This window comes from Neopsephotus bourkii, unplaced genomic scaffold (genome assembly GCF_033783945.1).
Source record: "Neopsephotus bourkii isolate Nb327-2 ecotype Australia unplaced genomic scaffold, CSIRO-AGI_Nbou_v1 NB_659, whole genome shotgun sequence".
NCBI lineage: Eukaryota > Metazoa > Chordata > Aves > Psittaciformes > Psittacidae > Neopsephotus > Neopsephotus bourkii.
Window position 1 is genome coordinate 589202 of NW_026901158.1, and position 19827 is coordinate 609028.

General features: G+C 59.6%; 1 protein-coding gene across 1 annotated transcript in view; it reads left to right on the forward strand.

The window, feature by feature from the left end:
* The first annotated feature begins 456 nt into the window (after positions 1 to 456).
* The window catches only part of RXRA (retinoid X receptor alpha), an 86612-nt gene continuing 67241 nt past the window's right edge, over positions 457 to 19827 (forward strand). The window contains exon 1 of the mRNA XM_061352389.1: positions 457 to 609. Within this exon, the coding sequence (XP_061208373.1) occupies positions 582 to 609 (28 nt within the window). The 5' untranslated portion in view covers positions 457 to 581. The remainder of the gene's footprint in view (positions 610 to 19827) is intronic.

A 19827-nucleotide genomic window follows, 5' to 3' on the forward strand; every position in this document is an offset into this window, starting at 1 on the left:
GGCTCCGCATCGCCCTGGAGAACCCGCACCCGCACTGCTACCCCCGCATCCCCGTCTTTATCTTTCCGTGTCTCTATTTTCTATCGTTATGTGTCTCTATTTTCTATTACGTGTCCCTATTTCCTCCCCTTTCCCCTCGCTTCAACAGACCCCGCTGGTCGGGGCCGGGGCCGGGTCCAGGTCCGGGTGGCTGCGGGCGGGCGCGGGGCGGCGCTGCGGGGCGCGGGGCGGGCGCTGGCGGCGGTCGCGGCGCTCGCTCCCCCCTGCGCGGGCCCCGGCGCGGAGCCGGAGCCGCAGCCGGAGCCGATCGCGCCCGGCGGAGCCCCGCGGCCGAGGGACCTTGTGGGGAGTTTGCAACAACTCCGCGGCCTCTGCGGGGCCGCCGGTGCGGGGCCGCCGCCGCCTTCCCCGCCTCCTCCTCCTCCCCTTCCTCCTCCTCCTCCTCCCCCTCGGGCTTTTCTCCCCCCCTTCCCCTCCCTCCCCGCTCGCTCTGATTCCGCTCTCCTCCCCTCCGCGCCCTGCGTGTGTGTTTTTCGCCGCCGCTCTCCGCCGAGCCCCTTGGCATGAGTTAAGCCCCAGCCATGGACACCAAACACTTCCTGCCGCTCGGTGAGTTTTGTTCCGAAAAAGATTCTCCATTCCTGCGGCGGGGCGGGGGGGGAACGCGGTTAAATAACGTGAACCGAGCTCCTGCTGGCCTCTTCCCCCCGTGCCGCGGGGTGCGCTGCGCCCCTGCCGGGGAGCGGGGGGGGTTCCCGGACCCCCGGGGAGAGCCGGTGTCAGCGCCGGGCAGGCCCGGGCCCCCCTCTCCGCCTTATCCCGGTTGTTGGTCTTGTTTTGGTTTGGTTTTTCCGGGCCGGGCGCGCAGCGCAAGCGGTATTTTCAAACGGGGCAGCGGGGCTGGGCCGGGGGCGCCCCCCCCGCCCCAGCTCGGGGCTCGGTTTGCTGTAAGGGGGGGGCGGCACCGCGCAGCCTTCGGCCCCCCCTTGATTTGTTCCATCGGCTTCTTCCCCCCCCCCTTCCCTCCCTGTCCGCGCCCGTGGGGACCCCTCCGGCGGCATCGCCCCTCGCTGCCGGCCCCCGCGCTCGGGACCCTGTGCCCCGGTGTTTTCCTCCCCTCCTTCCTCCCCCTCTGCTTCTTAGTTACATTTTAAAGCCTGTTTCCAGCTGGAGTTTGCCACTGTTTCTGTGGCTGAGTCAAGTCCTGGCTTGTAGGGGCGAATGCCTCCTCGCGTCTGGCTTTCGGGAGCAGCGAGATTGCGGAGCCCAGCCTTGGGGTGGGGGGAAGAAAAGTTTTGGCCAAGTAACCCAGCGCCAAGTCCAGGCGAGGGGGGGAGCGGGTCGAGCCCTGCCGGCTCCAACACACTCCGTGCTTGGGCCACCAGCCTCCGGCCGAGCGAGCCCACGGCCCCCAGGAACGTCCATTGCCCAGCGAGAGCAGCCCTTCTCTGGGCTTTAAATCTGTGCTCATCTCTGCTCCCCCGCGGTGCTGTTTTGTTTCTTTATTTCTTCCTATTTTCAGTGTTTGTTATTTTTCGCGTGTTTGTTTAACAATTGCAGTTTTAGTTGTTCCTTTCCAAGAGCAGAACAAATACAAACAGCACCAGATGCCCAGCCAGCCCTGTCCTGGGGGACTGCCGGGCTCTGGGGGCTATGGCAGGGAGAGCCTGGGCTGGCAGGGCTGTGGCAGGGCTCTGGCACCTTCTTCCCCCCCTCAGATGCTGCTTTGGCCGTGGTGGGCGATGTGCCCGGGTTCCCTTCCCCAGAGCTGTGGCTCTGCTGCATTGTCCCTTGAGAGCGGGTCTGGCATTCCCAGTCCCACCGACCCCGTTCGGGTGCCCCTGGTGCAGGTATTGCAGTCAGCACAAGCACACCGAGGCAGAAGGTGCCTCTTGCTGCACACAAGTGGTTCAGTCTTGGGGGTGGCTGCTTTGAGTATTTCGGTTTCCTTTGATGCTCTTGTCCAGATCCCTGTGGATAGGGGCAGGATCAGGCCCCTGCGGTCTCTTCCAGAGCTCTCCTGTTACGCTGTAGATGGTAAATAATGGGCTGTGGGATTATATTAGTGAGGCTGGTCCTGACAGGGGAGAGGGGCAGCACGTGGCACCTTGCTGCTGGCTCGGGAAGGGTTTTCACGCTGGTGCGAATGGAAAACAACTCATTTATGTGCTCATTTATCCATGGATGTGTGTAACGGGGGTCTGAGCACCCAGAGGAGAACCAAGGCAGGCACTCCACGGTGGGGGTGCTGGGTCAGGGCTGTAACTTTGTGTTGCTGGCTTAGGAGAAAATCCAGCCCCTTTGGGGTGCGTGGTCTGGGCTTGTGTCTGCTGCGTGTGGGGCTGCTGCAGGAGCAGCTCCTGAACTTTATCCACTGGTCTTTGGTCACTGATTAGTGGTAGAATCAGCTTTGGTGTGAGGGCAGTGGGTTCTGCAGGGTTTGGAGGGGGAGATGCGGGTCCTGCCCTAAGCAGGTTGAACCTGAGGGGGTTTGAGCAGGATGGAGAAGCGAGGGTGAGCAGAGACCTCCCCATAAACCAGAGTGGAGCCGGGGGGGGCCTCGGTGCTTTGTGGAGGTTGGATGGTCCAAATCCTGCCGGGTCCTGACTTCACATGGTGCCAGGGTGTTTCACCAGCCCCGTGCCATGCCACGGCTGGGAGCTGCGTCTGCAAGTTCAGGGGGAGAAAAGAGCCAAGCTCAGAGTTCGTTTCTCTGCACACCAGTGTAGGCCTGAGCTGGAGAATGGGAGCAACTGGGGACCAAAGGCAGGCGCCGTTCCTCTGTGGCCCCGTCAAAATCTCAGCTGTGTTTGGCATAAAAAGGGTAACCTGGAGGAGGCTGTGCCAAGCGCTGCCCGTGGTTAGACTCGGATAACCCTGCTGAGCTCATGGGGAAGCGTGGCCAGTGCTGGCACTTTTAATAGTAGTATCTCATTTTCCTGCTCGTCCCGGGAGCTCTGGCGGGTGCCAGGCAGAGGATCCTGTGAGGACAGCGCGTTCCCCCCCTCCAGGACCTGCCTGTGTGCTGTGCTCCTGCATGGAGTGGGTACCACCATGGCTGGGGTCAGGCTTCAGCGCCTCAGGGTCCTGCAGATGCTGCCTTGGGAGCTGTCTGGGCTATGGATCTCCCTTTACTAGGTTTTGAACAATGGGGATGTCTTGGGGGGAGGCTGGGCTGTGCCGAGTCTCCAGGAGGAGGAAAACCAAGGAAAAGCCATTTCTGTAGTGGTTGTGAGGCTGTGGGGATCCACATCTCCAGCCTGGTGGGTGCATGGTCAGGCTTTGCACAGGGCCAGGCTGCGCATGATGCACAAACCAAGGAACTTGGTTCTTTGGGGAGCTGCTGGTTCCCGAGGCTCTGCAGTCCTTTCATTGCTTCATTTTCTCCTTTGCACTCTCTGGTGAGGAGGGGGTGGCTCCTGGGGAGCTGCTGGGATGGTGAGTGCAGGGAAACCCTCCCTGAGGCTCAGCTTCATGGGGGGAAGAAGCACTTAATGAGAGGTCAGCTCGCCCGGTTCCCACTGCGCGGCCGTGCCAGGGATGCTGCAGCTGCTCAGGATATGGGGTGAGAACCGGCCGTGCACGAGGCCGGGCCGGGAAATGGCAAAACAGCCCCGTGTCCAGCGGGGGAATGACCCGGGGCGTGGGAGTGGGAGCATCCATGAGACATCTCCATCCCGTGTCCCCCGGCCTTGCCACTGCGTCCGGGATGCAAGAACCCAAGGCAGGGTGGTGGGAGCCCGTGCGTGGCTGAGGATTCAATGTGATCCTTGATGCAGCTTCTTTTAGCTTCAGACATTCACAGCTGGCATGAAATCCATTGGGAGGAGAAAGCCTGAAAGTGTCAGGGCTTGTTTGGCATCCCTGGGAGGAAGGAGGAATCCTCTGCCCCACATCCCGCAGCTGCTGGAGCTGCTCTGGAGCAGGGCCTTGTAGGAGCAGGAGATAAAGTGTAGTCACATCCTGGTCTCTTGCTGGAGCAGAGTGTAGGGCTCGACCTCTCCCCATTGACATAGGCAAAACAAGCCGGGAAGGAACTTCTGCCTTTTCCAGTTTCTGGGCTGTGACAGTTGAATGAATCCCGTGTGGGTCCCTGCGCTGGGTCCGTGTCATCCCATTGCCTCGCAGAGAGCGTTTGTGTTTCTCATGTTTGGGGCATTTTGTTTGTTTAAGAGAGCGTGGGGGAGAAAGCCACAGAATTTTAGTTATTCCTTGCAAATATTATTATTGGCGTTTGGCTGCGCTTCGGAGAGAAAAAAGTCAAGGGGGGAATCAAAACATTTCACTGGAAAATGCACCCTGGCTCCGTCCCACCGCGGCTCGACAAGAAATATTTATTGAGAAATGGGTTAAAAACCTTTCTGTTGGAGCATTGGCTCTGGGAGCAGGGATGGGTTCACACTGCTGGAGCCACCCGGCTCAGTAGCTGGCTCTGTTGTGTTGTTGCAGGATGGGTAGGAGAGCAAGCAGGCAGCGGGGCTGTGGATGCTGCGGGTGGGGGCTTAGGGTGTTCTCTGGTCCTGCCTCTTGCAAAGGCTGCTCCTTCCCACCAGCATCCCAGTGCCTTTGGGGGGGGGCCCGTGTGTGAGCCTGGGGCTCCCATGGGGCTCTGGGCTGCCTGGAATCACCAAATCAGTCCCGCTATAAATATCCCTGGCCCTGCTGCGGGAGGCAGTGATAGCGAGGGGTGGTGGCCCCTGGTGAGGGGCTTCACCGGGGCGATGGAGCAGGGATGCCGAGGGGTCCCTGTCCCCTGGCTGGGCTGCTGCTGGTAACCAGAGCCAGGGACACCTCCAGTCAGTGCTGGCCAAGGGCCGGGTAGTGCAGGGACCTTCCCTGCGAGCTGGGGAACCTAATTGGGCTCTAATTAATCCTGTTCTCTGGCTCCGAGCCGTGACGCGTCCGCCCATGTCAGAGCCCTCGTCACCTCCCTTGGACACGCGGTGCGAGGGGATGCTCGGCGCAGCGAGGGGATGCTCGGCGCAGCGAGGGGATGCTGGGCACAGCGAGGGGATGCTGGGCACAGCGAGGGGATGCTGGGCACAGCGAGGGGATGCTGGGCACAGCGAGGGGATGCTGGGCACAGCGAGGGGATGCTCAGCACAGCGAGGGGATGCTGGGCACAGCGAGGGGATGCTCAGCACAGCGAGCTCGCCACCGGTGCAGGAGCCAGCCCAGCAGTTCCATAATTGCTTCCAAAAAGGCCCAGGTGGGCTCTCAAAGTCAGCAAAGCTGCAAAGCAATAGGGGAGGCAGCCTGGGTGGTTTTATTTTAATTGATTTTGTCAGGAGTTGCTGTATTTTATTACAGTGAAAGACGAGACTCTGGAATAACTTTGAACGTTTGACACGCACACAAAAAGCAGCTTTCTGACATTTTCCTCTTTGCTTGTCTTTTATTTTCTTTCTCCCCTCTCCTCCTCCTCAAAGGGAAGCGTGTGCCTGGGGGGAGGAGGGGGGAGGGAGGGGTGGTGGTGCCTCTCCAAAGGCTGCTCCGACATCAAGGCAGCGCAGAGCAGATGAAATAACATTGCAAAGAAGGATGTAAAAGCCCCACGGAAGGATCCCCACGCGCGGCAGCTCGGGCTGCTCCGAGAGCTTCAGGCAGCAGCAGTTTAGCCTGGGAAAACGCTCCCCGGTTGAGATGGAAACTGGCGGCGAGAACTTGCCTTTTCTGAGGACGGTTTGCTTCGGGAAAGCAAAGCAAAGTCAGGGAAACCACCTGAGTTTGTGTTGGGAGCCGGAGCGCTTCAAAATGGAGGTGCTCTCCGAGGCCCACAGGGAGCGATTCCCGCGCACAGAGGGCAAGCAGGGGCTCCCCTCCTGTTGGACGTGCAGTTAAAAGCTAACCCAGCTCAAACAGGGCCCTCCTCGCAGCGCCCTTGTGTGGGGTTTCCTTTCTGTCCCCGGCATCCACAGCAAAGGTTCCAGGGCTGCCCTCGGGGCTCTGGCTCTGATCTCGGCCCCAGATCTTGGCTCCTGCCTGCGCAGCGCCAGGGCATGAGCGAGCCTTGGGAAGGCAGAGCCTGCCCGGGTGAGACGGGCTCAGGGTGGGAAACTGAGGCACTGGGAGCGTCTGCGTGAGCAGGGACTGGGGCCTGGGGCACGGGCAGTGTGAGAGCTGGGCTGGGGGCAGAGCCGGCTGGGATCTGGGCTCCATAGGGCTCCTGTGGGTGTCAGAGGGTCCCGGTTCCTGGTACCCAGAACCCCCCATAGCTGCTTTTTGGCCTGGGAGCAAAGAGAAGCTCATAGATGTGGCTGTGTGTAAGCCAGGAGCTCCCTCCCCAGAGGGGAAGGAAAACCCACCCTGAATACTTGTTCCATTAAGCATCGGGAGAAGGGCTCACTTCCCCTTTCTCTCCAGTGGAAGATGATTCCTCTCTTGGCCTTGGTGGGTTTGGGTCTCATCTGAGCCATAGGCCCTTTTCTGGGTGGCATGGGCTGCAGAGCGGAGAGAGGAAAGGCGCCCGACTGGTGTTTGTGAGCGGCAAAATGGGCATGGGATCCCCCCCGCCTGTTCTTCTCTTGGCCTCCTCTGTTGGGGAGGCTTGGTTTGTGTCAGCTTTGCAGACTTTAAATACAAGGACAGAATTGTGTGGAAGCCGAGGGAGCGCTGGGGCCCCCTGAGTTCTGCAGCCCCTTGGCACCCAGAGCAAATCCTTTGGGATGGGGCTCCAGGAGCGGATTGGGGAGGGATGCCCTGGCTTGTTTTGACTGCGCCACGCTGGGCATGAAGGCAGAGATGCTTGATTATTGATTCCCCAGTTTTGGCTCCCAAGTAAGTGCTGGAAGGTTTTTCCCATGAGCTCTGTGGGCTGCAGGATGGTTCTGCTGTGAGCACCAGCTCCTGTGTGCCCACCGCAGAGTCGATACGAGGCGATGGCAGTGATGAAGGCAGAGCAGAGGAGAAGGAGGAGAGGGGCTGTGCTTCCAGCTGGAATATACTCCTATAGGGGATGTGATGGAGGAGGCTCGGTGGTAGGCAGTGACACAGGTATAATCAGAGCCCCCTTCTCCTTCCACCTTCTCTTCTTGCTGTCCTGTTTTGTGCCATGGGCGGCATTACCGGGTGTGGAAGCTGTCTGGGGGGGCTGTGGCCCTGTGACCAGTTAATGGTGTATCAGTGTCTGGTTGTGCTGGAGGCGTTCCCTTGTGCGCTGTGGGGAGACCCTTGGCCCCGTGCTGCTGTGCATCAGTGCTGAGTGGGGGGCTTCTGGAGACCCTGCACCCTGGAGGTGCTGCTGCAGCCCATGAGAAACCCCCACCTCACAGCCCTGCACCTGCAAGGCCGGTCCCCTCCTGACCCCTGCTCCTCCACGTGTGGCTTCCAACTGATCATGGGAATCCAGTGGCATTCCCGGTGCTCCCACCCACCCGGCTGCAGCTCTGCGCCTTCCCTTCGCGTGAGAGAGCAAATCGCCCTCGGGTTCATCCTCCCTGTTCTTAACTGCTGCTCCCTGGGTCTGCTCCCCCCGTGCGCTCCTTGGGTTATAACACATCACAAACGGTGGCTTAGGATTTGATTTAATTTCCTCTCTTTTCATTCATTTATTTATTAAGAGCCCCCATCAGCCCAGGCTCCCAAGCGTCGGGCTGGGGAGGGGGTGCAGCTCCCGCTCCACCCCAGCACAGACCCCGTTGCGTGCATGTGGCTCACAGACAGTGAAATTGCACCCTAGAGTTATAAAGCAATTGTCTGGCTCAGCAGCAGGATGAGCATGAAATGGTGCAGAAAGCAACTAAATAAAATTGGGTAAGGCAGATGCATGGAAATAATGACATCTCTGTGCTGCAGTCAGGGCGCTTCTGCTTTCTCACACACGCAGATAAACTTTTATAACAGGCTTTGCATTCATTTTCCCAGGAAACTCTCCTGGAATGGAGATGTGTGTCAGTGCGGTGCGAGCCCTGCGTCCCCATTCCCATGCAGTCAGGGCTGCCGTGCCGAGCATGGCTGCCCTGGCCCCGTGTCCCTTGTCCCTTCTTTGATTGCAGAGCTGGGGTTTTGTGCTCAAACCCCAAAGTAATAACCTTTGTGACTTCAGTTCCCTTCAGCTGCGGGGGCTGGCTGCTGTGTCCCATCAGACTGGGCAGGAGATGCTCTCCTGGCCTGCTCTCCCTTTGGGGTTTTCTCCGTTGCTCCCCCCAGGGTAATGGCAGTTGTAAGGATGGGACCCTGGGGGCTGTGAGCAGGGAAGGCAAACCCAGGTCAGTGCACCGGCCATGTCCTGCATCCCTCCTCCCTGCTGAGGGCTGTGAAACCAGGGACACCCGCTCCCACCCTCTGCATTTATGCGGCTGTGCGGGTTAAAATGCCCCAAACTGGGGGCCTGCAGAACTGATCCAAACCGTGATTCCTTCCTGATGCCCTCCTGGGGCTTCCCCAGGCTCTGTGCTGCTGGAGGAGGAGGAGGAGGAGGCTTCAGACGATGCCATGGCTGCGCCGCAGCAGCAGAGCAGGGAGGTGCACGCATACTGGAATCAGTGTGAAGGCATAAATCAGGCTGGGAGTGAAAGGTTAAAGAAATCCAGAGGAAGCAGAATGATGTGCGCGATGGAAGGGGGTTTCCTGTACCCACCCAGGCCACACGGGCTCCCTTCCTGTCGGGGAACCTGCGAGCACCACAACTTTCTGCACCCCTCAGCACATGGTGGTCTCTGGGCAGGCAGGATGAGGGCGAGCCGTGCTGGTGGGGTGTGAAGGGTCTGTGCTCTGCCCCAGCCTCTGGAGGTGGCTGCAGGATGCCTGGGAGCTGCTGGAGCCGGTGGTGGGGAGCAGGAGCGGAGCTTGGGAAGGGCAGGATGTGATGACCCATGTTGGAAGCTTTGCTGCTGCCCTAAACCCCGTCCTCTCCACTGCATCCTTATGGGCTGGTTTACCACAGGTGCCCTGTGCTCCTCGTCGGGGACTGGACATCAGAGGTTGCTCCAGGAAGAGTTAAGATTCAGGACAATTACCTGCAGGCCCCAGTTAAGCACTTAGGAAGGCTTAGGCTGATCCCAGCCGGAGATAGCCTGGCCCCAGGCCAGCAGATACCCATTGTTTGCAAATATCAGGGGCTTTATCTAAAGAGGGGTTCAGAGCTGGGGGCAGGAATCCCACATGTGCTGGGGGGGGAGGTGGGCTCTGCTGACCTGCTCCGGTGGTGGTGGTGGGGGGTGATGATCTGCAGGGGCTTGCTCCTGATAGAGGTACCAGGGCAGCACCCCAGATTACTCCCTGCCAGCAGGTCGTTGTGGGAACGGGGTCACAGATTTAGTTCATCGGGGGTTTTGCCTGCTTCAAGCTGAATGTGGCTGGGGCTGTGCTTGGAGCTCAGGGCAGCCCTATCTCGGGGTGTCACCATCCCCTCGGGCTGTCACAGCCCGTGGGCCCCCATGGCGATGCGCTTCCCTTTGGTGCCTCACCTGTGGGGCAGGTTGGGGCTGTGCCGTCGGAGGCCACCCGTCACCGCGGGCGTTGTTCCGCCCGGGCACTCGCCGTTCCCATCTTTGTTGTGTCTCCGCCTGCGCTGGGATCCCATAGCGGCCGGTGCTATCCCATGGGAGCCGAGCCGGGGCTGGGCGGGCACGGGAACCGCGTCTGGCTCCTCCAGCGAGGTTTCACAGCCCCGAGGTGCGCGCAGGAAATGTTGCAGGGCAGGGATTTCTTGCAGCGAGCTCTCGATGGCAGATAACAGCGCGGGGCCCGTCTGGAGCCCTCACCTGCGCCAACGGGAGGCTCCACCTCTCCCGAAGGCAGCGCAGGGGATGTGGGGCTGATCCAGGCGTCCTCCCAGCTCTCTTCTTTGTGGGGTTTGCCCTGGACGCTGCCCTAAGGTGCAGCCCCCCGGGGGCATCTCAGCAGCAGCCGGTGTCGGGAGAGCCCGAGGGCTCTTCTCAGGGATGCACAGGGAGGCGAGCCCCAGGAGCCCGTTGTTCCTGTCGCTGAGGGGTGCAGCGGCTTGGTGCAGCGCCGGCACCTTTTCCAGATGTTCCCTGTATGTCTTGCTGTGAAAAGGTGAAGTCCTGAAGGTACCTTAGGGAGAAGGACGTTCCATCCAGCTCTTGGCCCTGTCACTAGCTGCAGTACAAGAATGTTATAAGGAGCCATTCATCATTGCAATTATTTTATTAAGAGTACACAGTGTGCTTGGGAGCTGGAAGAGAGGGAGCTTTGGGATGTTTTCAGCATTATAAATACCGGTTGGTTACATCACCCAGCGTTAAAAACTGGTGCGTGTTTGTCGTGGGGAAGGAGGCTTTGCAGACAGCCTTGGAGAGCAGCACCAGTGCCTGTTCCCACAGGGAGAGCAGCATCCTCTGCCCCTGCATCTTCCTCAGGACCGGCAGGGAGAGGAATCTGCATCTGCCCCTGTGCACAGTGTCTGAGGGGGGGATCTGTGTGTGTGGGTGCCTGTTATGGGCTGGAGATGGGTGAAACGGGCTCCTCAGGGCGGCAAACCACTGTTACTGTCACACAGCCCTGACCCCGCGCTGCCATTGCTGCCCGTGACCTCGTGCCACTGGACCCCAGTGCATTGTGTCCCATGTGGGACCTGCGTGTTCTGGTCCTGGTGGCACCCAGAACCCTGATGCTGGTCCCACTGCAGGTCCCGCATGGGCTGGCACCTCCGTGGCGTTATCGCAGCCTCGCTGCACTGGGGGTAAAGTCCACGATGGGAAAATGCCCGATGGACTTTTAACAGGAGCGCTGGAGAGAGCCGGCTCTGAGCCTTTAACTGTTTTGTGCCTGGGAAACGGAGCAGCGGGGCTTGGGGGCAGGTCCTGCAGCGGTGATGGGCACCGCACTGTGGTGCTGGGGTCATCACTGCACTGCCCACCCCTCCTCTGGCTTTGCTACCATCGCCTCTGGGCACGTCGAGGCTGCACCAGGGTCACTGGGCCCATCCTCATGGACACATCCCAGCGTGGTCCCTGCTCTGCTTCCTCCTGGGCTCTCCCTCCTGCTGTGTGGCCTGAAAAGATGAACCCTCCCTGCAGGAGGGGTGGGCAGTGCCCTGCAGCATCCATATCAATGGGAAGCTGCACCTGGAGGTTGAAAGAGGGATTGGCTGCTGCTGGTGTTGCTGTCCTGTGGCTGGTTTTGCTGTTCTTCAGGCACCTGCATGGAGGGGTGTGTGTGTGTGTGTGTGTGTGTGTGTGTGTGTGTGTGTATTTCACCATCTTCATCCTTATTCCTCTTGCCCTTTCCCTTGCTTTTGGTTTGAGTTTTGGTTTCCCTGTGGGGTGTGAGGGGTGTTTGCTCCGGGTGGGTCTGTGGGGGCTGAGCAGGTCCCTGCTGCCAGTGATGCTGGTGAGAGCAGGATGGGCTCAGGGACAGGCTGTGCTCCCCCAGAGCAGCAGGGCTTCAAGGGGGGATATTCCTGCAAGCAGGGGCAGTGCAGGGTTTGTGCCCATTGGGAGCAGCAGGGCATGGGACAGTGTCATTGACATTCCCAGGGGCTTTGCAGGGAGTGGGAACACTCCACGTGTGCCACAAGCTGTGCCCTCAGTGGGAGTGATTCCTGGGTGAGAAATTCCCACTGTGGAAGCCTTTATTACCGGGCAGAGCTAGGTTTGTTTTGTTTATCATCCATTTACTTGCCTTTGGAGGCATGCCCAGAGTGCTCCAGTTCTCTCTGTGTGGATGTGTGATTTATTAGGATTCAGGGCTTTTTCTTCTCTGGTTTAATTTCACTTCCTCAAGCTGACAGCCCGCTTGAGCAAACTTCTGCTGGATGATTTCCTCTATAGTTTTAAAGGGACGCCGAAAGAGAAAGAGGGGACGTTGGAGCATGGTTGGTGATGGAAAAACACCAGGGCTGCCGCGGTGACAAACCTCAGCCCTGATTTTGGTGACAGAGGGTGAGGAAACGCCACGATTTCACTTGTGGGTACTTGGAGCTTTTGGCAGCAGCACCCCAGGGATCTCTCTTGTTCAGTGCGGAGCCGATGGAGCCGTGGTCCTGTGCACACCTGGGTGTGTTCTGTGCTCACTGCATGCAAGCGGCCCATTAAGATCTCTGTGCGTGTCTCAAGCTCTGCCAGCTCCGGCTTTGGTTTCCTCTTTGGCTCAGCCTGTTCCATAGACATCAGGAAAAGGGATAGAAAAATGCATGTGAGGAGCCGTGGAAAATGTAATTGCAGCCTCCAGAGGATGGGAGCAGGTAGGCGAGGGCGCAGCAAGCACCCGTCGCTGCTGTGCGCTGCAGGTCGATGAGCCGGCATTGCACAAGGGTGACGTGGCTCTGGAAGTTGCTCTGGCTGGGATTTGCCTGGGCGTTCTCCGGGGCTCGGCGCCGGGTGCGTTGCTGCCGATGCCGCCTCGGTGCCAGGAGGTGGTGGGAGCCGGCAGCGGGGTGATGCTGGGGGTGATGCTGGGGGTGATGCTGGGGTGATGCCGGGTGCAGGCAGGGACCTGGGGAGCTGCATTGCACACACAGTGCCTGTAGCATCACAGGGAGATTGAGATGAAGGAAAACTTCCTTTCTCCCTGTCCAAGCTGTAAAAGCACGAAAGAGAGAGAGAGAGAAGGATTTCCCCCAGGGACCAGCAGTCACAAAAAGCCTCTCTTTTGAAAAGCAGTGAGAGGAAAGAAGTGTGTCTAATCCTCCTGGAGAAGAAAGGGAGAACATCCCTCAGCCGCCAGCCGTGTGGGACCTCAGGGACCCGGCATGGATAACAGTGATCAGTGCCTCTGCCCGGCCAGATCCTCTGTGCAGGAGCAGAGATGCTTTTTACTGCACAGGACCCAGGCAGGTGGGGTTGGAGGAGCTCCTGGGACCCAGCCTGTGGGTCGCTGTGGGGCTGGCTGTGCTGCGGTGCAGGATGCGGGCAGCGGTGTGGGGCTGAGGAGATGCTGCTGGCTCTCTTCCCATCCCCACATTGCTCAGTCTTAGCAGAGGAGCTGTGCTGGTACCCATGTGGGAGAGAGACACTGATCCTCTTTTCCCTGTTACCCGTGGCCTAGGGCTGGAGGAGGCTGGGAAGGGAGCTGCAGCAGAGCCAGGAGGGCCACTTATCCCCAGGGTGGGTATCCAGGGATGCTGCAACTCTTGGTGGCTTTGTCCCAGTAATACAGGGGCGTGCAGCTGTGCCCACATCGGACCTCCCTTTCCTGGCACCACTGTGTCACCGTTTCCTCGGTGACAACCGGCAGCGTCCGTGCTTGGCACAGGAGCTGCTGTGGGGCGATGGGGCAGGGATCCGGCTCTGGTCCCGTGCGTGCGAGCCCCGCGCCGAGGCGCCCGGTTCAGTTCATTGCTGTTGTGGTTGATGATTTATTTTGGGCAGCATCCGCCCTGTCTCGTGACTCGGTTAAAAGCTGAAGCACGCGGAGCAGTGCAGTGGGTGCTGCAAGAGAGGGGGCCCTCCCCCGAGCCCCCCCAGCATTCCCAGCCCATCTCATGAGGAGTGGGGCTGCTCTGGGGGGGTACAGCAGAAAAACACCAGGGGAAAGGCAGACGGCAGCATCATGGGGGAATGACCTGTCCGGCCGGGAGAGCGGCTCGGCTGCGCTGGAGGGATGGGGTTTGGTGTGGGAGGCTCTGCACACCGGGTCCCACACACCCGGGCAATGGACCCGCCGTGGGGCCTGGGATCCTTTTGTAGGTTGTGGGGCTTGTGAGCAATCGTTCGTGTCTCCTCTAACTGGGTGATGGTGACCCACAGCCAATGACGGCCTCGTTGTGCTGAAATGAGTGAGTTTATGTTTAAGAGGCAACAACAAAACCACCCAAACCCATGACCCTGCAAAGGAAAACCCTCAGGGAGCAGCGGGGTGGTGGAGCTTCTGCTGCAGCCCTGCGGCTGTGTTGGTGGCTGGGGAGGAGAACGGAGATGGCATCAGGGTGTACCATGGACTGCACAGTCTGCATCCCAGGACCCAGCAGCCTGGGATGTGCTTGGGGTGCTCTGGGGGAGGATTCTGGGGACACCACCGGTGTTTCGCTGTTGAAGTGTGCCAGCACAGGGCGCCCCGGTGTGCGGGGAGCCTTTGGGGCACTCGGGTTAACACGTTGTCATGTCTCAGTGTCACCTCCTGCCTGGCCGCTCTTCTTGGTACCTGTGGGAAACTGGGGCTGAGAGCTGAGGCCCATTCTGGGATGTCACAGCCAGTGCTGGGGTTTGTGCCCCGGCCCCGAGGAGGGCTTTGAGAACCCAGCACCCTCTGCTTATGCACAGAGGGAACGGGTGACTCGGGAACCCCTTGCAGCGAAAGGGGAGCAGAAACCAGCTCAGGGCTCTTGTGAAAGAGGGAACCTGCCTCGATACCTGTAATTAGAGCGGGTGTTGAGGAATGAGGTGCGAATTCCTCAGTGGGCATCTCACCGGGAGGGAAAGCGGCGCCTGCCGATGACCCAGGAGCGGCTGTGGGGGGAAACTGAGGCACGGGGGAACCGGGGGTGTTTGCTGTGGGGAGCACTGAGCACACGCGCGCTGGCTCCAGGCTCCTGGTCCCTTCTCCAGCTGCTCCTACCTGCAGCTGATGGGCTGGTGCCAGGAGCCTGCAGCACCCAGCGGGGACCCCCCGGTCACCCCTCACGGCCCCTGTGGATGTGAGAGCATCGCAGTGAATGTGCTGAGCAGACGGAAAAACAGAAGGGGAAAAGCCGAACCCGACAGCACGAGGAAGAAATGCTGGTGTGTCCGGGGCGGATTAGCCGAGGCTCCTCGCCGGATTCCTCCGAAGGGAGGTGCTGGCGCTGGAAGGCGGCCACCAGCCGGGCCTGCCGCATTTTTCCTGGATTCTCTTCCCATTTGGGGACTGAACTTTTGTCTGAAAAACATGTATTTTTAACTTGGTGCTGTCTGCAGCCTGTCTCGGCTGCGTGGCTTCCCCTGGCTGGGGCGGGAGGTGAGGGCTGGATCCTCCATCCCCGACCAGACCAGGAGGAGGAAGCGAGAGAAGGAAGGCTCGTTGTGATGCAGAAACCCTGGTTTCAGAAGGTGCCTCCTGCTCGCCCCATCACCCGGCACACGTAGCAGCAGCATGGAGCAATAGCACCGGTGTGTCAGGACAGCAGCAGCAGGGATGGGGACATCAGTGAGGAAGTTTGCAGTGAGGATATTGAAGGGAAAAGAAGAGGATGAATGTCTTGTAAAGGCTGCAGCCCCTGATGTGCAGGACTGATGGATCCACATATGTGATTGCCTTAGGAACAGCCACTGAAGTGTGCAATGTTCTGGCCTTGAGCACTGCCAGGGATGGGGCAGCCACAGCTTCTCTGGGCACCCTGTGCCAGCGCCTCAGCACCCTCACAGGGAAGAGCTTCTACCTAAGAGCTCAGCTCAGTCTCCCCTCGGGCAGGTTCAAGCCATTCCCCTTGCCCTGTCCCTACAGGCCCTTGTCCCAAGCCCCTCTCCTGCTTTCCTGCAGCCCCTTTAGGCACTGGAGCTGCTCTAAGGTCTCCCCTTCTGGAGCCTTCTCTTGTCCAGGCTGCCCCAGCCCAGCTCTGGTCCCTGAGTGCCCTGGGCTGGCTGCTGGGGCACTGCCGCACCTCGGCTGCTCCTGCCCGTGCCTGGCAGAGCCGGAACGGGGCCGTGTTTGTGCAGGGCTGCCAGCTCCGCAGGGTGCGGAATCGCTTCCGAGCAGCGGGACCCTGCGGGCGGGGATCTCCGCGTCCAAACAAACACGGCCCCGTCTGGGGCCATTGACAGCGAATGGGAAGCTGGAGCCCGGGATTGTTTCCTCGCTGGGCTCTCCCCTTTGTGGCTCACACACGAGGTTGTTGTTGTTGGCTGCTCCGGTGCTGGGCACTGCCGGTGCCCGTGTGGGTTTCAGTGCGTGGCACGTGTGGGTTGGTGTCTGGATGCTGGCTGGGAAGCGCGGCCCTGCGGGGCAGTCCTGGGCTGCTCGGGAAGCGAAGGGGTGCGGCTGGTCATGGGGCTGCTGCCGGCGCGGTGGGGATGAGCTGAAACGCTGGGGTTCCCTTCGGGGGGCTGGCACGGGATTTTCCAGCGTCCCTTGGTGCTTGTTCCCTGCTGCTTCCATCCCTGAGGGGCTGCACCGTGGCCCAGCAGCATCCCCCCTGCACAGGGTTGGAGACCTGGATGGAAGTGCTGCAGCGTGTGGCAGGCCGGGCAGGGGTTGTGGTGTCTGTGGGGAGCAGCTCTGGCTCCCGGCTCCCACCCAGGGCTGTGAGCAGATGTTGTCCTGAGGATGGAGAGGGGATGAAGCTGCAGTGGTTGGGTGCTGCATCCGCCGGGCAGAGTTAGTGCGGTCTCAGGTGCTGAGGGATGGGTGCTAAGTGTTCACTGGCCTTGAGCAGCTGTGCACAAATACCCTGTCGATTGCAGGGCTCTGCATGCCTGGCTGGGCAGGGCTTAAAGCTGGGCTTAGGAGGTCAAAACTAATGGGTTAATGGCAATTAATTAACTCCAGGGCACTCTATTAACTACTGGTGTTGGTGTCCATGCAATTACCCCACCTTTACAGGCTGAGGTGTTGAGGAGCCGCGCATCCTCTTGAGGGCTGCTCCTGCTGATGCTGTGAGCATCACTCAAGGTACTGGGCACAGCAGGGTCACATCCCACCGTAGGCTCCTGTCTGTTTTTCTGGGGAAGCAAACTGCACCCAAGGACTTTGGAGCCCACATCTCTCTGCCTGCTCCATCCCTGCCTGTGTTTTAGGGGATACAGCCATAGCCACGATGCTCTCAGTAACCATCACCCACATGGGCAATCTCGTGCCTGTTGGCTCTTTGCTGTGGTCCCCAGAAGCAGCAGCAGCCTCTGTGGGTTGGGGTTTGCAGCAGCACTGGGGCTGTCCCGTCGGCTGGGTGTGAGCAGGGATGCGCAGGTACAGCTGTTAATGAATCACCAGGGCAGAATGGTTTGGCTCTTGTGTGCTCACTGTTTGTTTGCTTGTTTACTCATTTGGGTGGCCTGGGAAGTCTGTAGACATGTTGGAAAGGGCAGTTGATTCTGTCAGCTTTTGGGGAGGGTTGAGCCTCAGGGGCCCATTGTGCGGGGCTCATCTGGAGCCTCTGATCTTAAAATAGAAGAAAGGAAAGAAAAACATGACAATAAAGAGGCATTTTCCCCCAGGCCAAAGGGAATTGGCTGCAGCAAACCAGCACTGGTGAGAGAGGTCACCGGAGCTGCTCTGGATGTGGGGATGAGGCAGGGATTGACCCAGGGTCTGATGGTACCCACCAGTGCTGTGGTGGTGAAGGGGGGTTTGTGGTGCAGTGACCCACCCGGGTACTCTGTGTCCACAGACCTTATGCGGGAATGACCCAGGCTATGTCCCTGCATCCTCCCCCTCAATATGATAAAGCCAGCAAGGTGTCCTCGTCATGGGCCGGCTCCATGGAGCCTGGATCCCATTCCGTGGTGGGGCTCTGTCATCCTGTGAGCAAATATCCTGGCTGTATTAAAATGCCTGGGATTTTCTAGTGAATTGAAGCTGTCTGAGCAGTGCCAAGAACAATTCAGCAGCCTCCAAAAACAGCTTTCCCTGAGGAGTATTTGCTCCTCTTGCCAGGAGGATTGATGAGAACTGGTGGATTCAGGTGACTCAGCCCAGCATGACCCAACAGTCTCATCCCTCACCACTGTGCCATCCCATACCGTGCTGTGTCATGCCATGGGTCCCAATCCGCACCCCCAGTGATGCTCAGCAGAGGCTGACACCTTGTGCAGGGCTTCTCGGAGCCATCCCATGTGTCAGCACTTTGTAATCTCTGTTCTCCTCTTGCAAAGGTGCTGAGGGATGGCACAGCAGCAGCATGTGGCTGGCTTGGTCACCCCACCAGGCCCAGGCTAGGGGATGGGAACCTGCTCCCATCATGGGAATGCTTCTGGCTGGTCCCTCAGTACAAGCCCAGTGAGCTGTGAGCTGCTGCTCAGACCTGCCAGCAGCAGCATCAGCGCGAGGCGTGCGTTGGGGAGAGCTTCAGTCTCCGGGTGTTTTTGGAGGAGAAAACACACACACAGGAGGCTGTTTTCTTTCGGTTACAAGCTCTTTGTGATCCCCCCTCTCCAGCGCCCAGCAGCTCACGCAGGAGCTGGATGTTTATGCTTGGAGATGTTTTTCCATGCGATTCCCATAGCTCTGCTCGCGGGGTTTGTGCCTGGGATGAGGGGGAGGCGGGCTGCTCTAGTGCCATGTGATGCTATGGAATTAGCTCCACCGTGCATAAACGGAGCCTCCCGGGAGGTGCTGGGGGCTCTCCTCCCCTCTGCCCGCCTCGCTCCAAGCACTCACGGCTGTTTTCTCCCGTAATCCTTTGCCTGCAGAGGGTGAATTCCAGCCCGCGGTGGGAATTTAGGTCAAAGGTGCTGTTAGTTCAGAGGAATATGGTCAGATTAGGGCTCTGTGTGCCCGCCTGGGTCTGGGTGTTGGAAAGGGACCGGTGTAGGCAGGGCTGCAGCAAGAGCTTGGCAGGTAGATGGTCAGATCCCGACCATCCTGAAATCAGGGCAGGGCTGGGATTTCAGCTGGAAAGGTCAGAATCGGTCTGGAATTGGTCTGCAGGCAGGGATGTGCTCCTGGCAGAGCCCCTGGGCCTGCCTTGTCCCCCTGAGTGTACCCAGGTGTGGCTCAGGAACCTTCCTGACCTGGGGGTTGGAGGGGTTAAATCATATCCCTTGGGAAAAGAGATGGGATCCTGCTGGTTGTGAGCTGGGGGGTGTCCACTGAGGTCCCTGCAGTCCCGGTGAAGGGGGAGTTTGTTCCTGCTCATCCAGTGCCCCAGCTCTGCCGGGAAGAGCTGGTGGGGTGCATCAGCCATGCTCCCTCTGCGTTATCCCATGGGAGCTCCCTCTGGTCCCGTTTGCTCCATGGCTGCCTTTTGGGTCCGGGTGGGCTTGGTGAGGAGCAGGGCTCTGCAGAGGGTGCTGAGCCCTTTGCAGGATGGATGCAGCAGCCCCAAGGCGCCTACTCCTGGAGCTGGCAGCTGGGAGTGGAGGCTGGATGGGGATGGGTGTGATGTGAGCAGGAGATGCCGTGTGCTCCCAGTGGGATCTGTGGGTGCCACCCCCTCGCTTTGGTGCTGATCCAGTGAACCAGCGCGAGCCTGGCTCCCAGCTCCTGCTCCCTCTGCAGCCGGGAGCGGGGAGGAGGCGCAGGGAAATCCGGCCCTCGCTGGCAGCAGGGCTGAGGTGTGGGGAAGGGACAGCAAGGACATCACTGGGGGCTGTGGTTGAGCACTTCATCCCTGGGACCTCTCCACTGAGCACTGTGCTTGTGCCAGAGCGCAGCTGTGTCGGTGCCGGGGCGTTAATCTGCTCTGGTCCATCTCTGGCAGGGGGAAGCATCCCTGCAGCCGTGGTCCTTCTGCAGCATAGGGGGATGCGGGGATGCTCAGGATGCACCAAGGTGCCCAGTGCTGCCCTGGGTCTGCTCAGTGCCGCCCCTTTGAAAGCATCAGGGCTGAGCCAAGAGTGGGGAGGGAGAAGTCCCTTTGCTGCTCAGGCCTCCAGGCTGCCTGATGGCACCTTCCTGCTGTGTGTTCATCCGTGGATGTTTGCAAAGTGACTTGGAGTCATGGGGGGCTGATCCTGGTGGGGCTGTGGGACTGTCCCTGCCCATGACCTGGCTGGATCCATCTCCATCCTACCTGAACCATGTGCAGGGCTTGTGGGCGAGAGCTGGGGATGAAGGGGCAAGTGTGGGACAGGTTCTTGCTGTAAATAGCCTGAAAAAGAACCTTTTATGAAGAAATACCTTAGTTGTTGTCTGCTGGCTTAGCCAAGCTCCCGCAGCCTCTTAAAACCTGTTTGTTTCCATCACTACCATTAAGGCAATGTCTAAAATAAGAGCTGCGATTTCCAGACACTTCTATTAGTGATAGGCAGGAATGAACCATTCAGGCTGAAATGAATTGTGCTGCGGCGTGGT